This window comes from Physella acuta, unplaced genomic scaffold (assembly GCF_028476545.2).
Source record: "Physella acuta isolate Inbredline_101_S28 unplaced genomic scaffold, ASM2847654v3 ptg000662l, whole genome shotgun sequence".
Lineage (NCBI taxonomy): Eukaryota > Metazoa > Mollusca > Gastropoda > Physidae > Physella > Physella acuta.
The window spans coordinates 33,185-47,822 of NW_026732181.1; the positions used below are offsets into that span (position 1 = coordinate 33,185).

The window sequence follows — 14,638 nt, forward strand, 5'->3', positions numbered from 1 at the left end:
CTCATATTAACCTTCCATTGAACTCTTCACTACCCTCCCTAAAAGTAAATGAGGTGTTGAATTAAGATAATGTAAATATTATCCTTCATCTTTTCACTATCTAAATATTTTCACAAACACTCTGATAAGTGGTCACATGGGTAAGAGCATACCTCAGTGATCTTTTGAATAAAATTGTGTATTTATCTCCTTGTAGGTCACCACGAACTCCTCTGTCACCCAGTGGATACGATCAGTTAGATAATGGCTCAGTTCATCCTTCAGACCTGCCAGGTCAATATCAACCTCAGAATGCACCAACAGTGTTTGAATCCACGCCTGAGGTTCGTAATGATACTGCTCGTGAGGCAGACACAGACTGGACAGAAGGTATGCCTAAAAAAGACACAGCCAAAAAGATGCTTGCTAAGTTTCAGCACATCCAAGAAGAAGCTAAGAAAACCCAGCCACCTGTTGTGCGTAAGGTAAGCACAGAATTTCTTGAATTAAAACATTTGCTCAGCTATCTTTTAAATATTGACCTTATTAATAAATACTTTTCTTTCAGAAAACTCTTAATAGAACTTTGATTGTGGTTTTTTTTTTAGAAAATACAATTTCACTTTAGTATAACACAAATTTCCTTTTTAACAAAAGATGCTCATTCTTTTTTACACTGGATTCAATTTGTTTTGATCTGTCATAAATGCCTCCTTTTGAATTTTGTTTTGTTATTTACTGTATAAATAATATATTGCAGCCTTAAATAATGAGCTCCAAAGTAATCTTTTTTTTTTCAGATATTAGAAATGTTTATGACTATAAAGATTTGAGCATGGTTTTTAATTAACCCATATTGCATGCTGCACCCTGTAGACATTTTTTTGATGATTTTATATTATTTTAATTTTATTTTTATGTCATATTCAAATTTTGAAATGAATGTTTGTTGGTTCTGCTGTAATATTATGTTGTCAATTACAAATGTGTAAAAAGACCTTAAATAATTGCTTTCTAAAAATTTCAGCTGGCACAAATTGGGTTTATTAGTTTTATCATACAATATTTTCTTTGTATTTCTCACAGGCTCTAAAATTGGTTGATGCTTTACTCAATAATTTTAAGCATAGACTTACAAGTATTTTAAAGCATGATCTCTATACTCTCAAGTTAAATCCAAATCAGATCTGCAGGAAATGACAACATGGGGAATTTACAAACAGAAAATCTTTGAAGTATCTAATTAATGCTATTTATAATAGAACAATTTTCATTGTATCCATTCAATTCATATTTAGCTCTATGTCAAACAAAACTATATTCTATTACAACCAGGTTTGATTTGCAATAAATACAGGTAGATAGATAATTTTGTATTTATTGTTATCATATCTTTGGCTATGGTTTCTATAAGGGGAATGATATATAGATAGCACAGTCATCTTTGCACTTCATAATTTTAGTAATAATTTACAAAAAGTTAAAAAAGCTTACCATATTATATTTCCCATGTAGTTATATATCAAAAGAATAGAGAGGAAAAATTTGGGTGGACAAACACTAGCATATATGTTAAAACTATTTCATGGAATACCAAGACAGGTAACACTATTACAAAAATGAAGGAGCCTTTGTTATGAGCAGTTTTGTTTAGATCCCCTGTGTGGTATTTATAGTTAGTTGTGTAAATTTTAAACAAAATATAAAACAGGTACCAATTGTTTGTATTAAGCTCACCCTGACATCCTCTGTTTGTGAATAAGGTTATTCTTAATATTGTAACATTAAAATTAGTTGACATCATTTTAATGATTTCATTGAAGCTCTATATTTGAAATGCCGTGAATTTGAATGTATGCCATGAAGAAAATCAATATGCCCCCTAGAGTTGCTGACGTTGTCTGTACCGTGTAGTTGGTGGTATTTCCCTGATATTTCTTTGTGATACGAGCTTTTGTTTGCTGGACGGCTGTGTGTAGCGCATAAAACAGCCAACTCTTGTTCCATTTTCTTTCTCTCTCAGATTAATTCAATATCGTGGTCAAACAGTCGTACTTAAGTTTGGTGGAGGGGGGGGGTGTGAGGAGGAAGACACCTGTGATTGGTAACGATGAATCTGTGCTAGCATTAATGTGACTGATTTTCACTAGACGTGTCGCGTGGTGTGTAGTTAAAATCACCTTCCACCCCTTAAGGGTTATAACCTATTTGGTTGAGAGTAAGCAGTTAAATGTGAAGAAAAACATACTTCACGGTCCAGTGACTTTATTTGCACTGACTCTAAGCTGGAGGGATATGTTGTAGACATTCTTACATCATTGGTTTGTTTTTAAACTTTATTTTTGTATGTTTCTCAATATACATTTAAACTAGATCAAGCTAATAATATTTAACTTATATTATTCCTGAAGAAACGCTTTAGATTTACTAATTTTTATTAAAACCTAACTGCTTGGGAGAGAAAATACTAACGCTGCTCCATTCAAACCTGTGAACACATTTTAAATCTCTACCCTTTAAGTTTTAAAGTTAACTAAATAAATGACTTTTGAATTGTAGGGGGACTATGGTAGTGTTGCTTTATTGTAAATAACGAAGGCTAATGCGATTAGACTGCCAGTTAATTTTATTGTGGGTTGCTAACCCCTGCATCGTGTACAAGGTCTAACAAAGAAAGTCATCATCACCTGTCCGTCCGGTTATTGATTTGTAACAGGTTATGCTCACCGTCTGTCAATCGTGTACTCACATTAAATACGTGATAAATCGGCGACTTTTGACGAAAAGCATTATGTTCAATACTGGATCTGACTGGCTGCCATCAGTGTGGACAATGTCCTACTAAAACAGAATAGGCCGGCCAATCTTGCACATGACAAAAATGTACCATCCTTTTTTACCTCATTAGGCCGTGTTCAGCCGGCGCGGTTTGGATGTTTTCACATTTATCAGACAACAATGTCTCATGTTTCTCCACTCTCCCTTACTAATGGACCAAACATTTTGTACAGTGAATTTTACGATTTTTCAATTTGGTGCCACCCCTCTCCTTTGTGACATGATTGCCTATCTTAAATAAGATAGAGTAACAGTTGAGGGGGGGGGGGGTGCAAATCGAAAAGTTTGTCCCCTGGCGCCGGGAAGGGTCGCTACGCCTCTGCGTCCCATCATCTCTCTACATAGGCTACACACGTCATCTCTCTACATAGGTTACACATGTTTCTCTCTACATAGGCTACACACGTCATCTCCAACCATACGCTACACACGTCTCCCGTCATCTCTCTATATAGGCTACACACGTCATCTCCAACCATACGCTACACACGTCATCTCCAACCATACGCTACACACGTCTCCCGTCATCTCTCTACATAGGCTACACACGTCATCTCTCTACATAGGCTACACACGTCATCTCTCTACATAGGCTACACACGTCATCTCCAACCATACGCTACACACGTCTCCCGTCATCTCTCTACATAGGCTACACACGTCATCTCCAACCATACGCTACACACGTCATCTCTCTACATAGGCTACACACGTCATCTCCAACCATACGCTACACACGTCTCCCGTCATCTCTCTACATAGGCTACACACGTCATCTCTCTATATAGGCTACACACGTCATCTCTCTATATAGGCTACACACGTCATCTCCAACCATACGCTACACACGTCATCTCTCTACATAGGCTACACACGTCATCTCCAACCATACGCTACACACGTCTCCCGTCATCTCTCTACATAGGCTACACACGTCATCTCTCTACATAGGTTACACATGTTTCTCTCTACATAGGCTACACACGTCATATCTCTACATAGGCTACACACGTCATCTCTCTACATAGGTTACACATGTTTCTCTCTACATAGGCTACACACGTCATATCTCTACTTAGGCTACACACGTCTCCCGTCATTTCTCTACATAGGCTACACACGTCATCTCTCTACATAGGCTACACGTCTCTCTAAGTTTACCTTTTCAATTTTGCAAGTGTTTTTTTTTTTTTTTTTGCTGAACACATGTAAGACCAGCCTACCCAGTGTAGGTATGACATAGCTGGTGTGGGAGGTAGCCTAGGTAGGGCCTTTGTTTTTATTTTTCAATGGCCTGTGCCTGTTAGTCTTTATTTTAATTGACCCTTGGCCTTTAGTAATTTCAATATCATACTAGTCTCACATCAAATGTGACGTTTGTGGGGCAATTATTTTTTCTTATAAAGTATTATAATCTTGCACACACAAAAATCAAAATCCCGAATTTTACAAATCACGACATTTTGTACTTTCCTGTGTCGAAAATAGTTAGGCAATCTGGTATGTCTGTGTGTGTAAACGTGATCACTTGAGTACCGTTTCAGTTAGGTGGACGAGATTACACACATATATATTTGATAATTACATTGGTTTCTATCAATTTTAATAGATAACCGAAAATAGTACCCTATATTTCCGGTTTCTCAGGGGGAAAAACTTCAGAATTAAAAAAATCATCTTCCATCCGTATGATAAAACATTCTAAAACCCGTTTCTTCCTCTCTTCATCTAAAAGCGAGTGATTTTGTCATAAACTTAACCTACCAACGTTTCCACCTGAAGTGCCACCTAACTCTAACTACGAGAAACTTTAGGGGACCTCACTCATACTTTGTCCAAACAATGAGTTCGTTTAATTTTTTTATGATACAATTAAGATTAATTTGTAAGGGCCCATTTTTTGGCCCATTTTCTACGCTTGTCCTGTGATTCTTGAAATCGGAATTTTCAAATTCCTGTGCCAATATAATCTGTTGTGCCGTTTACAGCAAGGTCATCAGCGTACATTCTACTTTTTGCTTTCGCTGGTATTTTGTTTCAGGTCATAATTTGAGATTTTAAAAAGAGCTGGGGACAGGGCCATTTTGGAAGTTCATTTCTGATTGCTCCTGTATTTATTTTTATTTTTGACCTCCGATATCCGGAAGTTGTACTTTTCCTTACTTTTTTTCCGGTCTCTTAAATACCGATAACTTAAGTACCTTTTCATTTAGGTGGACAAATTGTATACATAAGTATACGATCTTATTCTCTTGATTCTTGCTAATTTTGAGTGTTTTCCGTTGTCTGGAACTAGTACTTTACGCTATTTCTGATTACTCTAAAACAGGGGTCTCCAAACTTTTCAGACCGAGGGCCGCATTAACTATCAAATTTCAGTTCGGGGGCCAGATTCTTCCAGGCATGTTTTTGCTTTTTCTGGGCAAAGTTCCTCAGCCATCAACAACAAACGTTTTTTCCTTGGACAAGAAGATCTCCGCGGGCCGGATGAGAGGACCTCGCGGGCCGCATCTGGCCCGCGGGCCGTAGTTTGGAGACCCCTGCTCTAAAAGATCACTTCGACCAGATATATTTCTTTTCTAAACTTTTTACGTAGGTCAAGACTCGATAACAATCCATTGTGACATCAAATGTAACTTAATTTGACTTTAAACATCTAATTAAGGCAATATGCGCTGAGAAAAATCACTAAAATCCTGATTTTTCGTGTTAATGGGTTTCTTGCAAATTTGAAGTCTTTGTCCATTTTAGTATTAAGAAAATAACTTTCGTGAGAGAGAAAATTTTAATGTGTTTAAATATTTTTTTTAACACTATTAATGGGGGAAAAAATTCACAATTTTACACGCTCACTATGAAAAGTTACATCATTGGAAAGCTGGACTTCTCTGGTATTTGTTAATCCGTATTTTCCTATTTTCCGTCATCTTGTAAACACACAAAGCTTTCTATTGGCTTTACGAATTACACAGAAAAGCTAGTTTTGTGACCCACTTTTCGTTACATTTAGCTGTTGTTTTATCATTTCACAGTTTTTTTAAACGCCTATTTGCAGTCCAATCTTTAACATATTTTTAATGTGTAAAGTTGGTAAAGAAATTTTTAAAGTAACATTTTGGACACACTTTTCTGTTACTAAATTTGGTACTTTTGAGTCCCGTAGTTTAGTTTGCTGGACACAAAAGTTGAGTGGCTAGACTTTTGACAAACATAAGAGTCACAACAAATATGAGTAAGAAAAATGTGTGCCACTTCAACCCTTTCTCTATAGATGATTGCTTACTTCCTCTGAATATAACACCATTTCCCTTGGCAAATTATTGCACTATGATTATAATGCGGTTTTTTTCTTTCGCTATTTGACTATCCTTTTAAGTTTCATAGATCATTGGGCTGGGCCCTGCATACTTTTAGTATAGAACAAACTTGACAGTGTCCATTACGTGCTGACCGTTTAAATAGTATTTCTAAGTTTTAAACAGAAATGAATAATGAACTTTTGAAACGCAGCGTACTAAAGGATTTGTTGTTTTCTCACCCCATATTCTATATTGTTCTAACAGGAACCAGAAATTAAACAAAAAACTCCCCGAAAGGTTTGTATACTGGCCTCCATTACTTATGACGAAAAAGATGGCGCATGTGTAGTAGTGCTATTGACGTGCATGATGCTTGCATCTTATTGTTTGCTTATCAGCTTTGGAACATGTGACCTTCACACGTGTAGGCTGACACATCGTGTCCCCATTAGTGTATGATTGTGTCGTGCTCACTGATTCCCCGCTTATGATTGTGTTGTAACAGGCGATAAACAAGTCCATTTAATTATCGATATCCATCTGTATTGCTAACAAAGTGAGGCGCATGAATTGCCATTGTTAGCGAATATGTAAGGCCCTACAGGTCAACAAATAACTCATCTGATAAATGACCAACCGAAATCTTAAACATCTGTACACCCAAAGGTCTCTGTCCGATTCGGCACTTTACTGTATACATCGAAACTATCTGTTCACACACACACGCAAAAACGGAAGGTTATACCTCATATAATTAATGAACTCTCCATCACCCCCCCCCCCCCCCCATTTCAACTCTAGCCTCGCATTTAGAAAATGAGCAATGTTACACTATTACTAGATTAGTGTTATGTAAGCTCGTGAATCTCATAAAGCGTGTAGGAAACTACGGATGTGTGTAGTGCAGGAAACATAGCGTGTTGGCTGACACACAGTTATTGCATTACGTAGCAGCGGCACGGAGAAAAAAAATCAACCCAGTTAACCTTATTGTGGGCGGGGTGAGATGCACCTATTGGCCATAACGGGCGAGATGATCTGTACAGAAAATTGCTTATGGGGAAAAAAAGCGAGATAGATCCATGATGAGCTGTGTTATATGTTGAATAAAGAGCAACGATTGCCTTGGAAATGTGTGTAGTGCATTGCATGCCGCATAAGCTGGCCAGTTGGTTTAATAATGTAAGCAGAATGTCGTTAAATATAGCGCTAGTCCCAAACAGACAGAATGGCCTGATTTCTAGATGATTACTAGCCGTATGCAACCTCCCCTGTGTTAAGGTGGAGCTTTTTTGGCTACTCCCATACAGTGAGCCCGTGGCTAAAAATAGCTACGTGTGCTGTGCTCTTAATGGTTGTGTCCGGGATACACAACTCATTCAACGTACCAACCTCGTTAGTTAACGGTATGTACACTTTGTAGTACTGCTTTCAATATGCCGCTACGATCTTGTTTAGACTAAACATTTATTACTATTGGTTACATTTTTAACGATAGGTTATTGCATTTATCTTTATTAAGAATTTAACATTATACTGTTTGTCAGTGTTCTTATCTGCACTGTTCTGGTAATTACATTGAAACAGATGTACATCTCAAATTGATATGGATCTAAATTTAATTCTTCCATGAATTGATTTCTTACTTTTTCTTTAGCCTTTTTACTTTTTAGATTGTATTTTTGCATGTTTGTGCAAAAAAATTTCAGTTGTGACAAGAATGCATTAATTTCTCTCATATAGCTTACATAGGCTTTTATGCAGGGTAGGGCATTTTGATAATTAAAAAAGTAGAATCAAGAGCCTAAAACTTTGGAACAGGACAAAACAGAACAAATACGAGAGGAAGGGCAACAAAATCAAGATTTTTATTTTAGAATTTAAGCCTAGTAGGCCTATTAGTCTAGATAAATTTTCAAACACCAGGCAGTGATTGGTTAAGCTAAATAGGAAAGGATTTAAAAGAACTCCTATTAATTTATCAAAAAACAGATCTCACTGACTTAAACATGCCCTATTAATGGAACTGATTCTTTTGTTACAAGTCTATGTTGCCAGTCAAGATATAAGCACACATGAATCGTATCTTGATAAGCCAGTGCAGCAACTAATTTATTATTGTTACACTTGTAGGGCTCTGAGAGTAGTGAAAGTGATTACATCATGGAAAATACCAATCTATCTTTTGAAAATGCTGACAAGGTTTGTTAGAGGACAATTTTTGCTACTGGACAACAGTTTTTGCTGCCTGAAAAATATAACCTACTTTTTTTTTACTTGTTTAGGTATTAGATCTAACAAAACTAATATAACTGTTAATGAGCATACTATATCTCATCTTGTGGTTTTAGTTGGTTAATGTATTGGTTAATCAGTCAATAGAAGATAGTGTTCTTTGAGTTAATTATTTGGGTATTTCTAAATTAAAGTTGCTTATTTGTTCTTTTAAAAACATCAGTAGCAAAATATAGTATTCTTATGCAGGTGTGTAAGTCAGTGTTTTAAAGAACACTTTTGTAATGAAACTATTTGAAATAGGCAGTATAGGTATTTGTGGATGGTAAAGGCAAGCGTCTTTAATAATAAAAAAAAGACCACAGCTCACTGTCATGTGTAGTTAGTTCCCCCATTGGGTAGCGGTTTGCACTTTATTAATGCATTATTGGCCACTGTATATATATCTTTTGCTACTGCTTTTCTTATTGCATGGGTTGCCTAATAATGCTAACATATTTGTATTAATAATTTGCATGTTAGTGTGTTTGAATAAATCAGCAACTTTGGCTGTGAACTAGCTGTCAGAATTTTACAATGTTTTCCTGTTTTACCTATAAAATAAAATGTAGTTTAAAATTGTTAGCATGTGTTTATTATTGACTTGTTGATATTATGCTATCTGGGCAGTTAATGTTCTTGATAGACATAGTAAGGCCAGGAGATACTCTTCAACCATTGGTCTTCTTTTTAAAAATTCTATGTTGGTTGCCTAAATTATTCTCTCGTTACATTGGGATTGCAATTTTTAGCTTTTAATTGCTTTATTTCTTTATTTCTTAGAATTTGCATTAGACCATGGGGTTGTCCATGAATGATTGTCACTGGGGGAGGAGCTGGGTACCATTGTCTTCAGTTCTGTGAGGGTGTGTATGGGAGGGGGGGGGACAGAGAGCCCAGAAAGTTTGATTTAATATTTTCAAAATTAAATATGTAATTTTTTAACTTCAGGTTGTTTTCTTGTTCTTTTTTCATTACTATACCTTACATTCACCCAGGTCAACAAATATTTGTTTAAATATACAAAACTTACAGGGGGGTGCTGGAGAGAGTGGGGTGTGGAATCTAATTTTAAAAATATAAATATTGGTAGGGTGACAAAGTGTATGGATGACCCCTGTTAATTTATATTTAAATGTTAGCTCTCATGCTTTAGAAAATGCTGCATGTTATTTGTCTTTATACTAATACAAATGTAGCATGCTGCACCTATAGTCACTAAACTATTGCATCTCTACCTGTCTATTTAACATTTCATTTCTAAAACTAAATGTTATGCACTTATTCAAATTAACAGCTTCATCTCTTGCAACATTGCATAATTAAAAACAGCTAAGCAATTAGTCTTATTATTAGTAATATTGAGTGCAAATACAGTGGTATCCCGAAATACAAGTATGTCAAATTGCTTGTATCTAAAGCAATTTTCTCCATTGAATTTTATTGAAATGCTCCGTTCCAGCCCCTAAGACGCAGCCGCCAAAATGCCACCCCAATTGTTTTTTAAATGTTTTTTTTTATAAGAAAAGTGTATCTATACTTTACCAAAATGTTTAATAACATAATATAGGATAATGCAAAGAAATAAACTGGTTTTGAAAATTGTATTTACCTTAAAAATCAGCCAAATTGAGCTTTAAACAGATGCTGACAAAGGTGTTGGCTCTTGGGGTCACTTTAATTCACACACTTGTTACACTCTTAACCTACACTTTATCCCTAAGGGAACTTAAACTTTCACCTAGCAGAATTAAATCTATATGTTACAGTATAATGTTTTGTTATTTTCTCTTAAATTTCATCACTGCTTTTCTCTTCACTAGTCTTTGCTTTTTCACCTCGCTTTCCTCACTTTCCCCAATATTCCACACAGGCTATTTAAGTAAACCTGTCAAGGAGGTTTTTTCCTCCCTTTCAGAATGTAGAGAAATGAGTTAGGTAACTGTCATTAAATAGTAACTTTTGTGGGGGTGTTCTTTTTCCATTAACTGTTGAACCCGCTAATCTGGCGACTCAAATCTCAAGTTTTGCTTCTATGTCAAAGCAAAATTAGTCCTCTCAATAGCTCTCATATTGGGACAATCGTATGTCGAGGTACCACTGTATGTCATTATTGCATAGCTCTGCTTATTCTCTAGAGTATGTCTATTTAATAAATTTTTAAATTTATATTAACTTATAATTTATAAAAACTAAGATTCATTTTGTAATGGTTTTGAGAAAATATTTTAACCATAATTATGGCTCCATTAAACATTAAATAAGAAAGACTGCCTAGAAATTGGATTCATTACATTAACCATAATGAGTTTGAGAAAATTGTGTGGCTAGTGTCACTGATTTGATCTCTTAGTTGTCTATCGTTGTGTTTGCTTGTTGGCTGATGCTCTGTTTGTTTGACTAATATCTCCTGCTAGGTGGGCCGCAGCAAGAGCATGAGGGCAGCAGTGCAGACAGAGAAATGTGGGGCATGTGAGAAAACTGTGTATGCAATGGAACGGCTGGAGATGAACAAAAGGGTTTACCACAAAGCCTGTTTTAGGTGTTCTCAGTGCAAAGCTGTTTTAACGTAAGATTTCACAACCCAGCCTAGTCAGATGAATTTGTTTTGTACTCTATTTTATGTCTAAATGCAAACATACCCCTGAAACTATGATCAAAATGTTTCTAAGTATCTTTAAAAACTCAACAAAAATTTATAGTACTTTTTGCGTTATAAAGAAATTATATTCATTTCCCATGCTATTCTAATTACACGTATTTGTATATTGAATATTTTAACTATTAATATGTAACTATAAATATATATATGTAAATATATGTATATATATATATGTATATATATATATATATACATATATTTATGTATGTATATATTTATATAGTATGTATGTATATATTTATACATATGTATGTGTGTATATATTTATATATATATGTGTATATATTTATATACATGTGTGTATATATTTATATACATGTGTGTATATATTTATATACATGGATGTATATATTTATATACATGGATGTATATATTTATATACATGGATGTATATATTTATATACATGGATGTATATATTTATATACATGGATGTATATATTTATATACATGGATGTATATATTTATATATACATACACACACAAACACACTAGATGAACTTTTTTATTTCTCTAGACATTTAGCCTTTTAAGCATTAGTAAACAATGGTATTTGTTTGTTAAATTTACAATTCATTATGTCTGTATAATGTGACATTATTGAAATATGTTGACACCAGTGTGTCACTGCTCGCATGATCATTTACTGTACATCAACATAATCAAAACCCATTGACATGTTTTGACTATAGCACCATTTTTCTGATAACCAGAATGAATTTATTTTCTGTGTGTGCTTCTAATATAGACCTAACTAGAAGGCATATATAGTGAACTAATTTGTAGTATAAATTGCATGAATGGAATACTAAAATCCAATGTTGCAATCTCTTCCATTGAGCATGATCATTTTGTGCATGCTTTTTAAAAAAATGTTAACTGGATTCAGCTGAGTCTTGCAGTTACAAGACAGATCATCCTATGAGTGAAGATCAACAGCTTTTTCCAAAGCACACTACTTAATGTTATTGTCTAAATTCTTCTGTAGAGATGATGGTGCAAAGTCTACGATAGATTTGTCAAGATGGTTTTCATTACATAAGAAAACATACTTCAAAAAAGATGGAACAATTGTGTATTGTTTTTAAAATTCCTGTGTAAACTTTTCTTTTTAACAAACCTCATTTTATTAACTATTTCAGGCCAAAGACATTCGCAATCAATAATGAAATCATATTTTGCACTACACATTATAAACAGTTATTTGCCACCAAAGGAAACTATGATGAAGGATTTGGACGAATGCAGCATAAGAAAAGATGGAGCAGCAATCCTAATCTTCACGAACGAGAGGGAGAAGGAGAAACCAACCACACATCATAGAATTTTATCCCTCTTTCAAAACACATTGTTATGTACTACTTAAATTCACTTAGTTTTAGTCACATAATTAACTTTAATTAAATCCTGTGGTGGTATCCATCATTTTTAAAAGAATAAAAGAATCAGCCTAGAATTTTAATGAGCTGTTCAGGAATATTCACCCAGAATATTGCTTGATCAAGCTACCTATGAAACATAACAAACTACTTCAGCTGTAATTTTATGTAATGTTTTATTGTTAGATAATGAATGATCAATCAAAATGAAAACCAAGTAAAACATGTTTCAAAATTCTTGTTGCCTTTAAATCTTTAAATGTACAAAAAAAGGTTTTTCAAGCTTTTAATTTAGGTTATTTCCAAATCTAAATGTGACAGTTGTGTGAAAACTGAGTTGGTTCATAAAAATATTTTTCTTTTGCTCCTGGTGTCAAATGTTCAGAGCTACTACAAAAGTAAAATCAATTATCAACTGCGCTTATAAGTTACAAGTGTAAACTGATGAGGTTGTATAGCTTTTTTACATAAAGGTATTACAGTAACTGCCTATTTACCAAAATGTAAAAAGTATTTTACATATCAGGAGTAGTTAATTAGTCAATGGTTTGTATAATATAGCTACGAACAATTAACATTTTATTTAGTTTTGTATTTTGTCTTCATTGTAGTATTTATTTTCTGTGATGTCTTTTTTAAAACTTATGGCTCCCAACTCTTGGCCTAAATGGACCTTGGTTTCTTTTTTCATTCCTTAGTTTTTAAATAGTTGCAACGCAATTCTAAATGTTAATTATTAAAATATGAATCAATCAAAATATGTGAATGGTGCCTTGAAATGAGAAAAACTGTTGCTCTACTATTTAACATTTTCTTTGGTGGCTAATAATGTTAGATAATCATAGTGGTTTATAACTGATTTATTGCACAGGTTTACCTTGTATTATTCATTTAGCCAAAGGTTAAGAAAGAGAATAGTGGTTTTACTTGTCTTAGGCATAATTATGTCCATACAATTTTAACTAATGATTTTGGCATAACCCAACTTACTGGGTCTATTGTGTATGAAATGCATTTTTGTACAAATCACTTTTTGAGGGGACTTGTATTGTTTAAGCTGTCAGATTCTACAAATCTGGATGAAAGAAATGCTCTGTCAAAGTATTCTTGTTCATTTTGTTGTGTAGTACAGAAATAAATCAAAGCAGTGTTTTAATTTTATGTAAGTTGCATTTTGTTTAATTCACCTTATGCAAGGGTACTTAACAGCTTGGTTGTATTAAGATGATTAATAAAGGCTAATGTGTAGTGGGAGCACAATTTTGGCTTAGAAAGAAAGCTGTGGTACCAAGTATAGTTTCATTGCAGTACTGGTGTGACAGAACAGAGGATTTTTGTGTCATGTCAGCTTTTTAAATTGTTGACCTTGAAAAAATGAGCACAAATTTTGCCTATATTTCCGTTATCAGAGCACAGTCTGCATAATGTTTGCATCTCTTTTGAGGATAACTCATCTTGTGTAATTTTTGTCATTCACTTTGTTGGAAATCTTCTCATATGCATGCTGTCGTACTATTTAATTGTAACTCTTTTTAAAATATTTTTAAACAAGTTTCATACTATAATTTTAAACAGCTAATCATCATCCTCAGTCTTGTATATTTAAAGAAGTATTGATGAAAAATGTTTACTGAGTTTTAGGCATATTTCTTTTTTTTTCTAAATGGTTTTAAAGTATATATTTGCTTTCATTTCAAGGTGCTCAAAATTTGAAAAAAACAAACCAATTCAGTTGGCCAAGTCATGTTAATATTTAATACAACTTTTATGACATAATTCTGTGTTCTTAGTTTTTGTACTTATTACTATAATTCATACTTATTACTGCTAATAAACACTGACTTCAGCTTCTTGGAGTATTTTTCTTATGTTTAAAATTAAAATAGTCTGTAGTAAAATACCAATCCATTCCTATTGGCCTTTTTGAAAGCTGTTTATGCTACTCCTTTGGTTTCTTATAACTTTATTTAGACCCACTTGTAACACAATAATCAACTTTCCAGATACATTTGTCAATACTAAAATCTAATTTTAAATCTGATTAGATGATGGATTTAAAAATTAGTCATTAAAAATGAATTTAAAGATTAATATATTCAACAACAAAAAAAAAGGGGGGGGGGGGGGGGTTAGGCCTAACAGGATTGAGTAGAAGCAATCGGTCAATCAACCAGGTGAGCTGTTGGTGGATGTATTGGCACATGATGGC

At 34.1% G+C, this 14,638-nt stretch overlaps 1 protein-coding gene across 10 annotated transcripts in view; it reads left to right on the forward strand.

Annotated features, from left to right (window-relative positions):
- LOC131948855 (uncharacterized) overlaps positions 1-14,280 on the forward strand; it is a 43,842-nt gene extending 29,562 nt beyond the window's left edge. For 5 of the 10 annotated variants that reach the window (XM_059310550.1, XM_059310554.1, XM_059310549.1 and 2 more), the window contains 5 exons: positions 197-464; positions 6,381-6,413; positions 8,250-8,318; positions 10,808-10,959; positions 12,193-14,280. In XM_059310550.1, the coding sequence (XP_059166533.1) occupies positions 197-464; positions 6,381-6,413; positions 8,250-8,318; positions 10,808-10,959; positions 12,193-12,373 (703 nt within the window). In that variant the 3' untranslated portion in view covers positions 12,374-14,280. Of the gene's footprint in view, positions 1-196; positions 465-6,380; positions 6,414-8,249; positions 8,402-10,807; positions 10,960-12,192 lie in introns of those variants that run through there. The other 5 variants (XR_009388081.1, XM_059310552.1, XM_059310551.1 and 2 more) reach the window with 5 other exon arrangements.
- Positions 14,281-14,638: the final 358 nt, after the last annotated feature.